The sequence below is a fragment of the Alexandromys fortis genome, unplaced genomic scaffold (assembly GCF_014885135.2).
Source record: "Alexandromys fortis isolate MF-2015 unplaced genomic scaffold, M_Fortis_MF-2015_v1.1 scaffold_24, whole genome shotgun sequence".
Lineage (NCBI taxonomy): Eukaryota > Metazoa > Chordata > Mammalia > Rodentia > Cricetidae > Alexandromys > Alexandromys fortis.
In genome coordinates, this window is record NW_026067906.1 from 5,306,531 (window position 1) to 5,324,775 (window position 18,245).

Consider the following 18,245-nt stretch of genomic DNA (forward strand, 5'->3'; position numbering starts at 1 on the left):
AAGGACACTTTATCCTACTAATCAGAGACACCTTTGCTCACTTGCTCAACCCTGTTTGTTGGTTCTTCATACATAAGAGTCAGAAACTAGAAACAGCTTAGATGTATGCTTATGGTTGAATGGATAAGAAAATGTGGCAAATTTAAACAATAGATTATTAATCACCTGTTATGAAAATTAAATCATGAAATCTACAGGCAAATGGATGGAGCTAAATAAGATTATCCTGAGTGAGATGATAGCCTAGACCCAGAAAGACTTATGCCGTGTATTCACTTCTATTTGGAAGTTAGCTGTCAAATCTTCAACAATCAAGCTACAATTTCTAGAATCACATAGATTAGGTATAAAGTAAGGGACCAGGGGGCAGGGATGGATATAACTAGAAAGGGAAAATAGAATAGATAGTTGTGAATTGGCGAACCTGGGGCTATAATGAGGGATCTAACAGGAGGAGGAAAAACAGGGGAGCGGGGGATATGCAGACAGCTGTCTAAAATTGAGGTCATTTGAGGGGTGGTATGGTAACTTATTAAAGTAGAAGATTCCATATATATATAGAGAGATACCTAGAGATATGAAGGTAATAAAGGTATATGTGATGTAGGAGAAAGGTGAACACCAACCCAAATACAAACGCTACAATGGCAACCTGTATGCAAGATAAGCAAGTATAACAGTGGCACAAGGCTTATTGGAGTAACCAATCAATATCTGATTTATGCTAAATTTCACTCCATTAGACAAAACCCCGACTTGATGCTGCTTGGGAGGCCAAAAACTTGGGCTTAGATATGCTAGGAACCTAGAAGAAATCAAACAATGCTGTATTGCTAAAGGAATTTAGTGATAAAATGACTCCTAACCACGTTTAGACACACCCAACAATTAGAAAAGCAAATTGAACAGTCTACAGTGAATAAACGTAGCTAAAGTTAGGGGCAGGGCAGAGAATGTCACTTAAATTACTGAACTACTTTAACTTAATATGTCTTTTAGAATGTGTCATTATGGCCGTCATTGCAAAGAATACATTATATACTCAAAGGATCTGTCTTTTCCTGTTATTCAAAAGCTATGGAAAAGAATTAGATTATGTTGCAAATTTCAGATTATGTAGGATATTCCTTGAAATTCTATAAACCCCAGTGGCTTCCAAGATTAAAAGTTCACATTTGAAATTCTAATGGATCATGATCAGGCATTTCATCATCAAGAGTGATTAAAGGCCATATAGTAACTTCCTCCATTGATATCACAGCCAGACATCAGTACCTTTCAGAGGTACCTATGCTCCTAGGAAGAGTTGAAAGACACCATACCTTCTGAAGGGTTTCTAATTTTTCCTTTTCAACTTCAAACTGTTTTATCCAGCAATGTCTCTTTTCATCATCTTCTCGAAATTTCTGTTTTTCTATATCACTCTGAGCTTTGAGTGTTTCTTTATCTTTTTTTTCGAGTTCTTTTTGTTTGTCCTGCCAAGCTTTGAAAGACTTTCTACATCTTTCTTCTACTTCAAAGTATCCAAAACTCAAATCAGCATCATCTGCATTCATTCAGAGAAACATAAGTACTCTTCTTGATATTAACTTATCATACTCATTTATTTTACTATATAATTACACTGTAAAAGCATATTACCAAAGTAAATGCATTTTAAAGTGTAAATGGATATCAACTGTGATACTTTGCATATTCATGATTTCAACTGCTTACACATGGAAATTCCATTACTGTCAATAAGGAAGTCCAATAACTTTTTAAAAATATTCCCTAAAATTTAAAATAATGTTGCATTTATCTGTGCCTGTGAATATGGAGTTAAGTGACAGAGTTAAGAGATATTGTTCAGGATTGTTTTGGTTAACGGTCTTTTGTACTTCCATAAGAATTTTAAGATTTTTAAAAAATCTTTGGAGTATCACATTGAAATTTTTATGAGAATCATAGTGAATCTATTAATTGATTATGGCCATTTACATAAAGTGAGTGCTACCTACTATGTACATGGTTTCTTCAATTTCTTTCAATTTTTTTTTAAATTTTTTCTTTTTAGAATTTTGCATGTGTATGTAAAGTTGCCATTGTATGGTATGCTGACTTATTTTATGTCAACTTGATACAAGCTAAAATCATCTGAGAGGAAGAAACAGTAATTACGAAAATGTCCCCATAAGATTAGGCTGTGGACAAGCCTGTAAGGCTTTTTTTGTAATTAGTGGTGTCGATATGTGAACCCATTTTGTGTGGGGTCACCCCTATAGTTCTGGAGTCTTTAAGAATGCATGAAGAGGAAGGTATTGGGGAACCAGCCACTAAGAAACATCTCTATGGCTTCTGCATCAGCTCCTGACTCTAGGTTTCTACCATGTCTGAATTCCTGTCTTCACTTCTTCCAGTGAGAAACGTGATTAGAAAGAATACACCAAATAAACCCTTTCCTCCCCAACTTGAATTTGGTCATGGTGTTTCATCATAACAGTAGGAACTTGAACTAAGACATGTGGTGAATGAGATGGTTTCCTTCATTTCTTTCTTAGTTTGTCTGTCTTACTATCCGGGAAGGATGTTGGTTTGAGTATGTTAATATAATAACCTGACATTTTGTTAAATATGTTTGTAACCTCTAAAAGATTTCTGGTGCAGTCTTTGGGGGCCACTCATAGAATCATGTATTCTGCAAGTAGAGGTATTTTGACTTATTCTTTTCATACTTATATCCATTTGATTTTCTTTGATTGATCTAGCTAAGACATCAAGAACTATATATTAAAAGGGTGTTCAATGGAGATACTTTGACTTCTTATGATCTTAATGGGAATGTCTCAATTTTTTCTCCATTTAACATGATGATGACTATCAGTTTGTAATAGGCAGCCTTTATTATGCTGAGACAAATTTCTTCTATCACAAGTCTCAAAGATGTATTTATTATCATGGGATGCTGGAGTCATTCAAAGTTCCTTTCAGCATCAATTGAAATGATGATACAGTTTCCATCCTTGAGTTAACTTATGCACTGGTATGTATATTGATTTACATGTGTTGAAATATCCTGGTCTACCTGGAATGAAGCCAACATGATGGCAAATGACTTTTTAAAACTAACTAAAAGTTTCATATCATTTTCATCCTTACCCATCTCCCTTCCAACTCACCCCACTCTTTTCGGGTGTGTTAGTAAATTCAACTTGAAAGAATTATATTGAAAAATAATGACTTTCAAATTTTAAAAAAATGTATAATTGTATGCTTACAAGTGGCACAAAGAAAAAAAATTCAATTCACTTTGATACACAACACAATTTTTTTAAAATATAACTGGGAATATTGCCCACCTGGTAAAACATATTCATCCATGGATATGTCAAGAGGAACAGTCTCAGAAACAGAAACAGACCTGGCAGAATCAGTTAGACTTCTCATAAATTCTTCCTTTTCTATTACAGATAATATCTAAGAGGTTAAAATGGTATCTTTATTATTTAATTATTAAAGAAAGACAAAATAGAATAAAACTATGATTTTAATATTTCTAAATATTCATAATGAGAATTTTATATACTGTAAATGCTTTCAAATACATTGCTAATTATTTTTATAAGTATATTTTATTCTCATAAACTTGCTTACTGATGAATTTCTATCTTTTATATCTATGGTGATTGTTCATGTACATAGTTATTAATATATTCAGTATAATAAAAAGAGAACTATTATTTACTTAAATGTCTATTGTGCACATAGTTTTGACTAAGTGTCACATAATTATATATTCAATGTACTTTTAAATAAACAGGATGTCTGCAATGAAAAAATTCAAAATTGGTACTTCAAATCTGAGGGTTAATAAAAGGAAGCAAAATATTTTTCAAGCTGTGCTCCAATTCTTACAAAGTAGGAACAGAACTAGATAAAATAGACCAATATTATAACTGAATCTAAGAAGAAAGTCTTTCAAAGACATTCTTCATAACATATTTTGGGGGTTTCAACCTGTAAAATGCTAGACTTGACTTTGATATTTCCTGAAATTTTATTCTGTGTTTTTTTCAAAAGTAATACAAAATCTTCCACTTTTCTATATTCTCTGAGGTATTTAAAATAATGTTGTTAAAGTGCTTCTTTCACAAGAAAAACAATCAGCACTATAATATATGCATTTTCTTGATCCAAAAAATGATAAATGCAAGATCAATATTTTACCGTTCTGTGTATATGAACATTTATTTCCCAAATACTTATGATAAATCACTACCTTAATGATTGAAATTTGTATAGTTTTATATAATATGCCAGAGGATACCATGAAATCAAAGACTATTTGCTTAAAATCATCTAATTGAAGTTAATAAGCTAACTTTCAATGTAAGAAAAACAACAAATTCCTAAGTGCAATGTGAGTACTTTCATTTGGATGTCAAACACATACATACCTTCATTAACTGCTCAGAATCCGCTTTTGATTCAGCTGGAGATCCAGTCCTCAAATGCATACGACTGTTAGAAACTGTACCATAACTACAACCTAGAAAAAGGAAAAAAAATCTAATTTCAAATATTAGAATATACGTCAAAACCTCAAAACTTCTAATTACCTTTTATCTTCATTTCTATGAACCACTTTACCAGTAACAGTAACTCCACAGAATAGAGAATAATTATTAAAAAGTTGAAAGAGATTTATCATTATTTTAAAATAAAAGCAATCGTCTAAAGCACTCTATCTTGTTACCATTGTTCATATTCTAGAAGGAGTTTTATTTTCTATGCATATAGAATCATTCTTGCTTGATAATGTGTGACTCAATTCCTGAAAAGACATGGATAAGCAAATCTCCACTCAACTGAGATCGGTAAGTAACCTCACCAAAACGAAACTACATAAATCAAACTTGGTAAACCAACAGGATCATTGAGGTTATTTACATGAATATGGGTAAGTGGTTTCTTACAAAAACAGGAACGATGCAAAAATAGTTCTGTCAACACAGTTCACACCAGCATCACTGATCATCCACACAGTTCACACCAGCATCATTGAGTTCACACCACAATCACTGATCATCAGCACAGTTCACACCAGCACCACCCATCATCAACACAGTTCACATCAGCATCATTGAGGTCACACCACCCTCACTGATCACCCACACAGTTCACACCAGCATCACTGAGTTCACACCAGCACCACTGATCATCAACACAGTTCACACCAGCACCACTGATCATCCACACAGTTCACACCAGTATCACTGGTAGCTTAAGAAAACTGGAACCCTGGATCTCACTATCTGATTTACGATGGGCTCTAATGCTTGGAGTATATCTCTTGGAAGCAACTCAGTTGGTCTCAACCTCTCTGAAGAAGCTTATTGCTCTCTCCATCTCCCAGGCAGCTATGATGACCTGGAGCCTTTTCTGGGCAGTTACACTAGACAGAAACTTTACTAGGCAAGAAGGTTCACCTTAGGATGTCTTTAAGCAGTTTTGAGTTTATGTAAGTTTAAGAAATAAGGGACATAGTGTATTTCAGAAAGTTTTGAAGCTTTGCAGATGGTCAGTTTCTGAGTCCTAGGAAGCCCCTTTTTAGATATTTTGAGTCTTTTTGAACTTCCCACAGGATGGAATATTTCACATCCTTGAGTACTGAGGAGCTTCTTCCAAAATGGAGTATTTTATTTCAAAAGAAATTGCATACATACATTATATACAATGACACATTGATCAGGAATATATCAAGGCTCAATGCTATTTGCTGGAAACTAGCAATAGAATCTTCTATAATATAATGAAATCATTTTACTACACATGCTAATTTAAAATTTTAAAATTACCATGATGAATGATATTAATTTTATTTTATGAGATTTAATTGAATTTTATTTTCTTCTAATTGTAGCTTCAAATGTAATTACACCTGATTTCTTTATTCAATTAATGTATCAAATTTTGTCAGTGTTTTCTAATAGAAAACCACCCTTACAGAGAACTATTCCCATTTACTTTACCAAATACATTTTTCTTCCTTGATATTTACTCACAATCTTTCTGGCATGCATTAAAATGTAATAATTAGAAAGAAAATAACACCATTAACCATATTCTTTTATTATTAACTTTCTGTGCATGATTCAAATTATTTTTTGTCTTCATAAAACTACCATGTATAAAGACAAGCAGGCTCAGTTTCCATTTATTCACCAAGATTGTGATTAGAGCTTCAGGATAAGACTCTACAAGAAAAAACTGGTGTACTAGCATTGACTCTGCACTTCCTAATCCTAGCGAGCAACAATTTCTGCAGCAGTGCAGTTCTGTAATGGGCAGAGTTATCCTTGGGTTTTCATCCTACAGCCTATCCTTTCAGTCTTCGCAAGAATAATGCTACTGATTGTAATAGCTGGTTCTCAAAGATGGTTCTTCAAAAGAACAACTCACCTTGATGTATATGTTCTGTGTACTCACTGAAGACATCAGTGTCTTCTAAGTCCTGAAGAAAGAGAGTCTCTGCAGTTTTACTCTTGTTCTTTATGACATTGATACAGTGAAGAACTGACTCTGGCAATTCAACTAAATCCTGAAATTTGAGTAACAAAAGAATAAGAAAGATTACCAAAAATATATGTCAAATAGCACATCATTCATTTCACACCAAAAACTTTAGCCAACTATGCAAATAGGTAAAAGTGCCTCTATATAATGGGTCTATTTCAGAAAAACATATTTGCTTTAATTTTTCTTTCAATTTCCAGGCAGTTATGTGTTCCTAGAAAATTCTAAGACAAGTGAAGAAGGTTATCAAGTTATTTTCTTTTTTATTAGAGGTATTATGTTTCCAATATCAGTTCTTGATATTTCATTGATATATCACAAATATTTATTATGAAATATGAATAAAACTTTGAAATATTTAAAAAAAAATATTACCTACTACATTATGTAATTACTTAATATGCAATTATCAAATACAGCTGAATTTATGTAACATTATAGAACATCTATCAAAATACTTATGTAAATAAATTTTCAAATATTATAAATACCAAAAATATTGATAATATTATCCTACAAATTAAGTTCATTCCTATGTAAATACCAGTTAGAAAGTATAATACAAAATATACACATAAAATATTCCATACATTTAAATATATTTTAATAACAATCCCAAAACTATCAAATCCCTACATTAGTAGAAAACCTTCCTTAAGGAAGATAAACCACAGTGTGAGTGAGTGACTGGATCTATACAGACATCTGGATACAGAAAATCACATGCTTAATATTATGGGACCAAACAAAGCTTTCTCTCATATTGGGTTTTCATGAGTTAAACAAAAAGCATTTTGCCTTTGTTATAACCAATGAAATACACTGTTAGTTTTAACAATTAAGAACAAGTTCATGCACTTAACTTTCCTCTTTCAGCTACAGAAACACACTAAAATGTATGACATAATACTAAACTAGTCTTGAAAAAAAGTATTTACTCTCCTCCTATCTTCTCTGTCCTTTATTCAATCTTTTGTGATTGCTTCTGCCTGGTAACGAAGTGTTTTGAACACAAATAATACCAGTATTTATATTTATTTATTTATTTATTTATTAGTTTATTTATTTTGGTTTTTCGAGACAAGGTTTCTTTGTGGTTTTGGATTGTACATTCTGTAAAAGATAATTTCAAATCCTTGATTCTTTCATCTTGAATATTATAATTTATTTCCGTGTAATAATATTTGAATTCTACATACTCTGAAGCCAGAGTGTCACCTGAAAGGTTTATTTTGCCTTTGTGTATGAAGCAAATTTTTTTTAAATTGTTTTAGGTACATAATATTCTAGCATTTTTCTCACTTAAATTAGCTATAAAAGAAAGGATATTGTTAAATTTATTTTAAAATTAATATCTAAGTGAAGAATCTTAAATAATGGGAAAAGCAAATCTAAAATTATAGCACAATGGTAGAACATTGGCCTAATATAAGCAAAGCCATGGATGGCAAGACTAAAGGAAAAAAACCTACATAACTCACTGGATATGGAGAATTCAAAATGATGCCTGTCTACAACCTTCACTTCTATGAACGAATAATATCTGTATTACTATAATGTTCTCTGCAGATAAAGGAGAAAAGCAAATGTGAGCCCAGATACAAACTATTTGATATATGATGATGATGATGATGACCTGCTTGCAACATATGCTAGATATATACATAGGTCAGTGCCTTTCGGAGCCTCCATCAGAGAGGCTTCCTCCTGCAGTCAATGAGAAAAATTATAGAGAGGAACATCCAAAAAATATGTGGATAGTGAGAGATCTTGGAACACGCAGTCATAAATGGGATGTCTCCATTAAAGCCCTCCACCAAGAGAACAAGGAACACTGCAGAAGAGAAGTTGGAAAGACTGTAAAAGCCAGTGGGCATGGATCACACCAATTAAACAAGGCCAATGCACATAGAGACTGGCAGCATGCACATGCACATGGCCTGACCCAAATGTGCTCCCAACATTGAGACAGGGAAAAAAAAAAAAACAGTTTCCTAATCCGAAACTTATCTCTAATGAATAACCACTCTCAAATGAAAAATGAGTTCTCTATGATATTGTCCCAGTGGGGGAAACACATCACTCTTTTTTTAATATTTATTTATTATGTATACAATATTCTGTCTGTGTGTATGTCTGCAGATCAGAAGAGGGCACCAGACCTCATTCCAGATGGTTGTGAGCCACCATGTGGTTGCCGGGAATTGAACTCAGGACCTTTGGAAGAGCAGGCAATGCTCTTAACCACTGAGCCATCTCTCCAGCCCCCTAACACATCACTCTTAAGGGCAGGCCCATGCCCATCAGTACAGGGCCAGCACAAAAGATACTCAATGGCATCTTTGGAGGTTATTTGCCTCAAAATTATTTTATCCAGATATTTTTTATAGTCTTATAGGTCCTTTTGCTTTTACTGTGGTTTATGATTTCATGGAATGCCTGTGTATGAAGATGTGTGCGTGTGTACATACATTTTTATGTACTTTTTTGAGACTTTTTCTGTTTGTTTTTTTTGGCTTTATCTTATTTAATTTTATAATTATTATTTAGATGTCTCTTTGTTTCCTAAGAAGAAACAGACGGGGAGTGAATTTTCTAGGACTTAAAGTGGGGAGGGTTTTGGAGGAATTGGGGGAAAGGAAATCATAATCAGAATGCATTGTATCAAAAAATGAATTATAAATAATGAAAAATGAACAGAAAAAGGCTTGTATAATACTCCAGTAAAGGATCAGGGGTCTTTGCAGAAATGAGAGCAGACAGTATGCGAGAGTCAGGAGCAGAGGATGACTGCAATGCAGTGGTGTTTTATAGACACATCAGTGAAGTTGCACACGAGCTCACAGTAGTTGTGACAGTATGCACAAGGTCTGTGCAAGCACAACCCAATCAAAATGCCAGCGAGGAGAGAAGTGATTTGAAGTCTCACCTCTCACTAAGGAGTTACTGGGAACTGATAGCTACTAGGAAAGGAGAGGTAATTTTCTCTAAGAGCATGGCCCTTGTTTGGTGGATCACACTGTATCCAGTGGAAGGGTACACATCCAAGAGCGTAGAGACTGCGCCAATTTTTCATTTTGGGTTTAAAATAAAAGGACATATAGGTGAGTCTGAAGGGGAGGGAGGTGGATCTTGGAGGAAAAGTGATAGAAAAGGATGAACACATTGTATGAAATCAAAATATGAAATTCTCAATGAACTAATAAAAATGAAAAATGTGAAACACTTACAGTATCACTATTACCACTCTCAGTTTCTGATTCTGAATCATTTTCCACCTCATCATTTTCCAAGGAAGAAATGCTGATTTTATCCAATTCAGCTTCTATTTCTTCTCTGAGCTTTGCCTCACTGTCATCATTGTCCTCCATAACTCTTAACAACGAAAACATAGAACTTAAGAAAAGAGTCTAATATGCCTCTAAAAAAATATGGGTTTTGTAATTTGTCACACAATCCAACATGCATGTAGACATTTAACTTAAAACCACTTGTATGGTACCATATCAGGCTAGCTCTACATGATAAGGAATGTGGCCTTGCCTGTTGATTCATTCAATTTTTAAAATATTTGAGCACACTATAGCCAAAACTATTGCTATTCTTTCATTTCTTCAAGAAAAATCACATGGGATTAACAGGCTTATCATCCACAAGTAAGAAATTTCCAGGTAATCTTGTCTTTGAGAATACAGTTCAATAAAAAAAAAATGTTGAACCATTTGGCTCTCTACAGATTAAAAAACACCGAAGAGAAAGTCTCAAATCTATTTCTGAGAGCAATCTATGGCTACCTTGAATTCATTGAGTCCAAATTCTAGTGATTCTGCCCTACACACAGGTGCATGCTCTTGCTAAGGCAGCACCCAGTAAGAGATAATGCACAGTGTATAATCTAAAATTTACTGTTTAATTCTTTAATACTTGAAATGGATATTGATTAGATAGTAATATGTCTTTATATCTTCATCATCACCCACCACCTCCATCACCACCACCATAATGATGTCTCCGATGCTCAGGGCTGTGGCAGGCCAAGTATTAGAGAATAAACCCTGAATTGATCTTTGGGAGAAATTAACAGGCTAAAGATTTTGAAGTCATTGTTTACATGAGAACACTAATGTTCTAAAAGGCTACTTAACCATCGAAAACCATTATGCTAATAAATAATGGGGACAGGGCCATGACTCAGAGATGCTGAGCACAAAGTCAGTGATCTTCTCACTATTAAAGAGCCTTCCAAGCAAAAATCATTTCCCCAGGAGTCTCTCTGTATAATGCCTTTTCCAATAATATTGAAAACTCTATGCCATAAATAACCTATCAAAAAGTTAATCTGTTGCTTTTGATAAACATGTTTTAATAATAAAATAGAGTAACATAGAAATCAAAATATGAGTACACCATATATACTAAAGATAAAATCTGAAACAATTTTTAGTTTTGATCTAAGTATTCACATGTCCATGAACATGTGTTTAGGTTGTAATGAATTACATGTTTGCATGCTATTTGGGCTTTTCATTTTATTGGGAGTCCCGGAAGGGGCTGAAGGTTTGAAAATGAACTGGTTGGCTCTCATTTTCTCCCCTACAACAGTCTCACAAATATTTCCTATTCCTTAAGGTCTTAGACGTTCTTGTTCTTTCTTTTCTTCTCCTTTCCTTCTTTTCCTTCTTTTTCTCACTAAACTTGGATTAACTTAAATGTTAATCTATTGCATGCAATCAAAGCCCCATTGTGTGCTTCATTTACGACTGACTGAACAGATCTCGGGATCTTCGTCTTTAAAGTCCAAATACTAAAGAAAATGAAATGAAACATTTGCATAGGTCTTTGTAGGACATTCTTTTTACTACATACTGTTGGAAGAAGACCCGTAGCGAGGCAGTTTCCTCCAACATAAAACTGCCTATCATGCGTGGAAGTTCCTTACGACACAGAACATAAAGAAAGGTATAACATTCCATCCTGAAAGGAAATGTTCTAAGACAGAATGTTCTAAGGGGAAGGGAGACATTCCACCCTGCAGGGAGGGACGCTGAATTCAGTAAGTAAACTACTGGAAGGCTTCCAGAGAGTCCAGTACCAGAATATAGTCACTAGGCTCCTCCCTCCTCAGGCATCTTACCGAGAGGAGTCACTCTGGACAAGGAAAGCTGCCTAACAGAGGCTCAGATCAGTCACCTGGAAGAAGCAGAGAGAACCCGCTCAGCAGCCTGAGTCCAACTTGTTTGAGCTTCCTTCCAACTCTACAGTGTGCTTCATGTTTCCAGGGTTGGGAGCTATGTCATGCTGGAGTGGGTTTTTGGTGACCCAGCTGCCGTTCAGTTAGTTTTGAAATACCTCCTTAAACATATTCCTGTCAGTAACCCCAATAAAGCTAAAACGTTCCTCGAGTTGGATTTTGGTGGTACCTCAACTTTGGTTTGTCATAGGTTCCCCATGTGGGGCAAGTGGGCATTTGTTCAACTCTCCCCAGGAATAGTGTCTCACAAGGAAGCTGATCTTCAAAATATAAACATTCTTCCAATGCCCTAAATCAGGCTTGGGCACCTACTGAATTGTGTCCCACTCTGTATTCCTTGTACATATTGCCTCACCGTACACGTTACTACTATGCACGGCCCTCCACATAATCATGGACTGGTATCTAAAATGCTAAGAGAGGGAAACATAAAAGCATGTTCTTGCCTCTCCTTCAGCTATGGACATCACATATCTTTCTTCCCCATAAATGGTTTCAAAACTTTTCGCTGTGTTGCCCGAGAAATGAGAACTTAAATTTACACCTAGTCAGAAAAGAATTCCTCAGTTAAGATCCTAGTGTCAGTAAATGACCCAAGACGACCTCGAGTTGATAATGAACCACACGGGCTCTCTTCCTGCCTAAAAAAAAAAAAAAAAAAAAAGATTAAGGGACTCTCTCCGCCCTCCACGGTCTGGAACAGGAAAACGTTCTGGGGAAAGTAACAACAGCGAAATCATTACATATGGGTAATAAGGAAAGGGGAAGGTAGATGGGAAGAAAAGAATTACCAGTTGAGGTGGAGTGTGGTCGAGAGGAGTGTGACAGTCTCTCTAACTTCTCAAAAAGAATTTCAACTTTGGAGAGAGCTAGGAAAACCTTGAAAGGAAAGGGCTGAAGTCCTGAGCAGCCCCCGCGCACCCTGTCCTCGAGCCCGTCCTGCAGATAGGGCCGGTAGGTGCTCTGTCCACCAGACGGAGCGCACCCAGGCTGGCGACCACAGCGGACCCTTCGCACGCACCCTTCTCACTCACCAGTGCTAACTGGGCTTCCTGGGAGCCAGCGCCCCCAGCCTCTCAACAAACCGCAACCATAGCAACAGCCTATCCAGAGCCGGCTGAGCAGCCTTTCTTTACAGGTGCCCAAACAGGACAAACAACTTTGATTCTAATTCAGCAAGGTCACTGCATTTTGGGACCGGGAGGAGGGATTCATTTTTTTTTCCTTGTAGGTAGCTATTTTTATAAGTTGGGAATTTTACTAACGACGATATGGCATTTGTTATAATTATTCAAGTAGAGTAGAGGTGTCAGGAATCATCTCCTGGGATAGCTGTATAGACATTGTTTCTTCTACAAAGCTATTTAAAAAGTGATTTGTGAGGCTGAAGTGTGGAGAAGGAACCAATAAATAGTTTGCTGCCGTGACAATAGTTTTTTTTCAAGAATGAAAGAATTATCAGTTGTCAGTTAATGAATTGCTAAAAGTCTTTAATCGCAAGTGTGTGTGGTGTAGCAAATTTGAAAAAAAAAATATTCTGTATCATACGAAAATTACTGTAAAATATTCAGAATCCATTCAATACAAACCCTGAAATTCAATGTGTTCTTTAAAAAAAGGTGGCTAAGTGTCTTTTGCAGAGCAACTATGAGCTTTTATAAAATGCATTATTTTAATAACGATTTAATTTTTAAAAGTTTGCAAATGAGCCATTATATTCTAAAAAGAAGTGTTTAAATGCAACAGTGAAAGTTATCTGCAAGGCGATATCCAAATGCAAACATTTCTTGTGTCTCTGAAAGAAAGCAAACAGACAGTTTGCTCACTGATAACAGTGAGGTTTAATTACACCAACATAACTAAGAAAATAGTGAGAGAGGAGCAGCTATTTTCTACTGAAAAACCACATTAGTACTTTTCCAGAAAGATAATAACTTAACAATCCATGGTTTAAGAATTAATAAATTTAAGGTATTTTTTAATCAAAATCCATGCTCAGCATTCATTTATTCCTTCTTATTACTAATTTATAGACTATTGCAACATTTATTGAAAATACTTGAGTTAGCATATTGAGTTTCATGTGTTAAAAACATTTTAATATTATTTTTGTTTGTAATTATCAAACCCTTGACATTTCTATAAAAACCATTTCTTCCTTTAATAATACATTTCAGCTTACTTTTAAGTAGATAATTTTAGGAAAGTACTGATTTTGAAAACTCCCATACTAATTTGTCAAAAAAATCATATAAAATATATACAAAGCCTTTCTGAAGATGATGATACTTGGAATGTTAAGGGTTTATTATCATTTTATGTTTATGGATCTTGGCCTGCACATATGTCTTTGAACTATGCACATGCTCGATGTCTGAAGAGGGTAGAAGAAGGAGTCCGATTCCCCAGAACTGAAGTGATAGTTGTGATCCTCCATGTGGGTGCTGGGAACTGAACCTGGGTTCTTTGCAAGATGAGAGCTCTTATTCACTCAACCACCTCTCCAGCCCAAAAATAGAGATCTTACAATCAGATGTTTTCTTATGATTAATTTAGAAGAAAATCATTGCTCTAAGAATTAGTGTTAATTAAAATAGAACATTATCTACAAACAGATACAAACTACAACAAATATATAAAACAGCTGCAGGTTAGAAACAGTATATTCTGTTGCTTCTAAACTATGTTTGGTTTAGTAGAAACACCATTAGCTGAAAAAAAAATCTTCCTAGAAAAACATAGCGTCATTTTGAGTATGCTAGTTTAACTCAGCAACCTGTGGGTGGCAACCACTTTTGCAAACCTCTGCTCCAAAAATATTTAGATTATGATTCATAACAGTAACAAAGTTGCAGTTATGATGTAGCAGTAAAGATAATTTTCTAGTTTGGGTCACCAAAACTTGAGTAGCTATACTAAAGTGCCAGAGCAATAGGGATGTTAGTTAAGATCTACTGGTTTAGCTTATTCATAACCTTTTTACCTTGAATGGCTACTTTAAAAAAAATTGAATAGCTAACACTACTTCATTGAATATCATTCCCAGTGTGATTTATGGAAACCTACAAGCCCACTACAGTATATTCCCTTATGAGAACAGGAAGTCACTTATTTGTTAAAATAATGAAAAGATGAAAGAAATCTGCTTGTTACCCAATAGGAATAATATTTCTTTAAAATGATGAATGATGTATTTAAAAGAATTCAAGTAAACCCATACTTATTACCCTGTATAAAAGTCTACTCCAAGCGGATCAAGGATGCACTTCAATCAGACGTACTAAACCTGATAGAAGAAAAAGTGGAGAAGAACCTTGAACTCCTTGGCACAGGAAAAGACTTCCTGAACAGAACACTGTGAGGACAGGCCCTGAAGTTTGACAATAAATGGGGACTCATGAAACTGAGAAGCGTTGCATGGCGAAGGAGCCTGACATTTGAATGTATGTTCAATGTCATATAATCTGACATTTGAACGTATGTTCAATGTCATATAATCCTAGCAGCCTATAGCATGGCAAGAGACGTTTACCAACTACACACCTGATAGAGAGATAATATCCAAAAACATGGAAAGAATCCAAGAAACTGTCAAGACATAAATAACTGAATTAAAAATGACGTACAAATCCAAGCAGAACTCTAAACAGAGGGAAATGACATGGCCGAGAAACACTTAAAGAAATGTCCAACATCCTTAGCCACCAGGGAAATACTAGTCAAAACTACTTTGAGATTCTGTATTTTACCTGTCAGAGTGTCTAAGACCAACGACACAAATGGTATCTCATGATTGCCAGGATGTGGAAAACTCATACTTTGCTGGTTAAAAAATATTTAATTGAAATGTCTGTAAACTTGTTTATTTCCTTATATTTTATAATAAAGTAATTTATAGGCTAGGTAAAAAGTTCAGTTCATCCACTCATTGATTAGTATTAGATGTCCGCTGAGTACTTACTGTATGCTAGACTTGGATGCTATTGTACAGAAGGTTTCTATCTAGGCTAAATACCTGGGAACTTCATGTGAGAAGAGACAGATGAATAGGGAAAATAGAGACAAGTCAAATAGAAATTGAAGAAAGACATCAAAACTGGGATTTGAGTGAGCGGGACTAAAAGAAAAACCAGGCAGAGGTGAAAGGTTAGAGAAACGTTAAGGAAAGCTCCAGCAAGGGACTAGAAGTATGTTAATACTGAAACTAAACAACAAACATTCTTACTTTTAAAAAACGAGTGAAAGTTCAACATTAAACCTTCCATTCTTCAAATGCTTCCCTAGAAAAGACAAGGCAAAGTAACAGCAAAAACAAAACAAAAAGAAAACAAGTCATTCAAGATAGCTTCCTCATAGTTGGAGACAAAGAAATATACTGACAATTAGTACAGAGAAACAACAAGCAAAACAGACCAGAGTCAGCAGAGTTAGAAAGTTGACATCTGAGACCCACATCCAGACTCTCTACAAGAGAGAGTCCAAATGGGATGTCTCCATCAAATTTCTCTTTTAAGAGTTCATTGGACCCCAAGGAAGAGGAGATAGAAAGAGAGTAAGAGCCAGAAGGGATGTACGTCACGTGGAGAACAAGGGCCTCTAAGTTAGCTAAGCGAAAAGCATATGAATTGATAGAGACCAAAACAGAAAGAACACAGACTATATAGGTTTATACCAGGTCCCCTGCATATACACTTTTAGCTTAATATTTTTATGGGACTCCTGAGTGTGAGAACAAGTGAGTCTCTGATTCTTGCACCTGTTTTGGGGCTTTCTCCTTTTGTTGGGTTGCCTTTTCCAACTTCGTTATGGAAGCTTATTTTAATTTATTTTGACACGTTTGGTTGCTGTCATTTAGAAGGCTGTTCTTTTCTAATGAGAGACAGAAAGGGACTGGACCCAGAAAGAAAGAGAGGTGGGGTGGAGCCAGGAGGAGGAGGGAGAGGGGAAACTACAATCAAAATATACTGTGTAATAAAAGAATTTTTTTTCAAAGAAAGGGAAAAATGAAAATAAGAAGAAAAGAAGGTTGATATCTGGTTGACTTTCTAATAAAAACTGTGGTCATCTTTTCAAAGTTATCAATACAAAGAGAAGAAAGGATGTTGAAGAACAACAAAATGGTAATTTTAAAATATCTTCATCTCATTAATGGTGTTTTATATATAAGAATCTTTATAAGTAGTTGGCATGGAAAATGTAATTTATTTTATAGACAGTTATTACAAAGTAGAATTGAGTCTTTGTATGTATTTGAACTTTTATCCCTGAGATTTGATGCATTCATGGGATTTGATTTTATTTCTGGCTCTTATTGGAGTGAAATAACTTTTTAAACAACTTTGAATATGTATGTTTTTTTCTTTCTTGAAACCAAGGAAACAATTTCATACACGATTTTTTCAGCAGGTGGCAGTATTTCTCCAAACTTCATGAAGTATGGTCCACCATCTTACTAAGGAATAAGACTGAAGTGTGAGACCATAGTGTAGGAAGAACGTAAATAGGTAGTCTCAGGAAATATCGCCAAACAAAGGAAATGAGAAAAAAAGAACAAAACTGAACTGCTGTGCTAATTGTGGGTTATTTAGAAATCTGAAGACATCAAAGATAATAGAGCTCGATATAATCACAATGATCATGATATGTGTGTGTGTATCTATATATTTAACAATTTGTTCCCATGACATGGTTAAAACAAACTGTAGCAAACCACAGCTTCAAAAGCATTAATTACTGAATACCTTTCGTTTATAAAATATTTACAATATTTTAAGCCATCTTTGTAATGTGTATTGTTCCCTGTGTCAAGAATTTAGGAGCAAATAGACTGTGATTTTTCTCCATACACATATAATTGTCAAAAGAGAAGCAATGCTTGTTTCAAGTGCAGAGTGCCTGACTTGTAGATATTTGTGACTGGCGACCCTATTCAGTAGCAAAGATATAGAACTTACCTACTTGCCCAGTAAACCACACTGAATCCCTCTACTAACAACATATATGGGTGGCGATACTATAAAGTATAACATTTTCCTTACTTAATATCAAAAAAGACAAAATATAGGAAAGGAAAAATCAAATGGAAATCTCACTATGAAATGAGGCATTGAAAATGTTGAGTACTGGTAAACTGCAGGCTTATTAAATGTGTCGTCTTTGCTCCTTCTGCTTGTATACTTTGCTTACAGTAAAGCACTTGTGACATCTGACTACAGACTTGTGATTCTCCTTTCCATGATAATAATATTTTTGCACTAGCTGGAAATTGAAGGTGAGCCAAATGCTGGACTCAATGCTTCCCACCCAAAATTTAATTTAATAGTACAGCTCTTCAAGTGGAACAAGAATCATTTTCACCTTTTCTTCTCCATGCCGCATTATTAAGGAGTTGGCAGCCAATTTTTATGAATCCTACTGTAGCTCATTATAAAAATCCCCT

General features: G+C 34.9%; 1 protein-coding gene across 9 annotated transcripts in view; it reads right to left on the reverse strand.

Annotated features, from left to right (window-relative positions):
• The window catches only part of Lrriq1 (leucine rich repeats and IQ motif containing 1), a 146,716-nt gene extending 133,900 nt beyond the window's left edge, over positions 1-12,816 (reverse strand). For 5 of the 9 annotated variants that reach the window (XM_050135595.1, XM_050135596.1, XM_050135594.1 and 2 more), the window contains exons 1-6: positions 12,598-12,816; positions 9,786-9,930; positions 6,442-6,580; positions 4,437-4,528; positions 3,339-3,456; positions 1,323-1,546 (exon numbers count right to left, since the gene is read on the reverse strand). In XM_050135595.1, coding sequence (XP_049991552.1) covers positions 1,323-1,546; positions 3,339-3,456; positions 4,437-4,528; positions 6,442-6,580; positions 9,786-9,926 — 714 coding nt within the window. In that variant the 5' untranslated portion in view covers positions 9,927-9,930; positions 12,598-12,816. Of the gene's footprint in view, positions 1-1,322; positions 1,547-3,338; positions 3,457-4,436; positions 4,529-6,441; positions 6,581-9,785; positions 9,931-11,689; positions 11,732-12,597 lie in introns of those variants that run through there. The other 4 variants (XM_050135592.1, XM_050135597.1, XM_050135598.1 and 1 more) reach the window with 4 other exon arrangements.
• Positions 12,817-18,245: the final 5,429 nt, after the last annotated feature.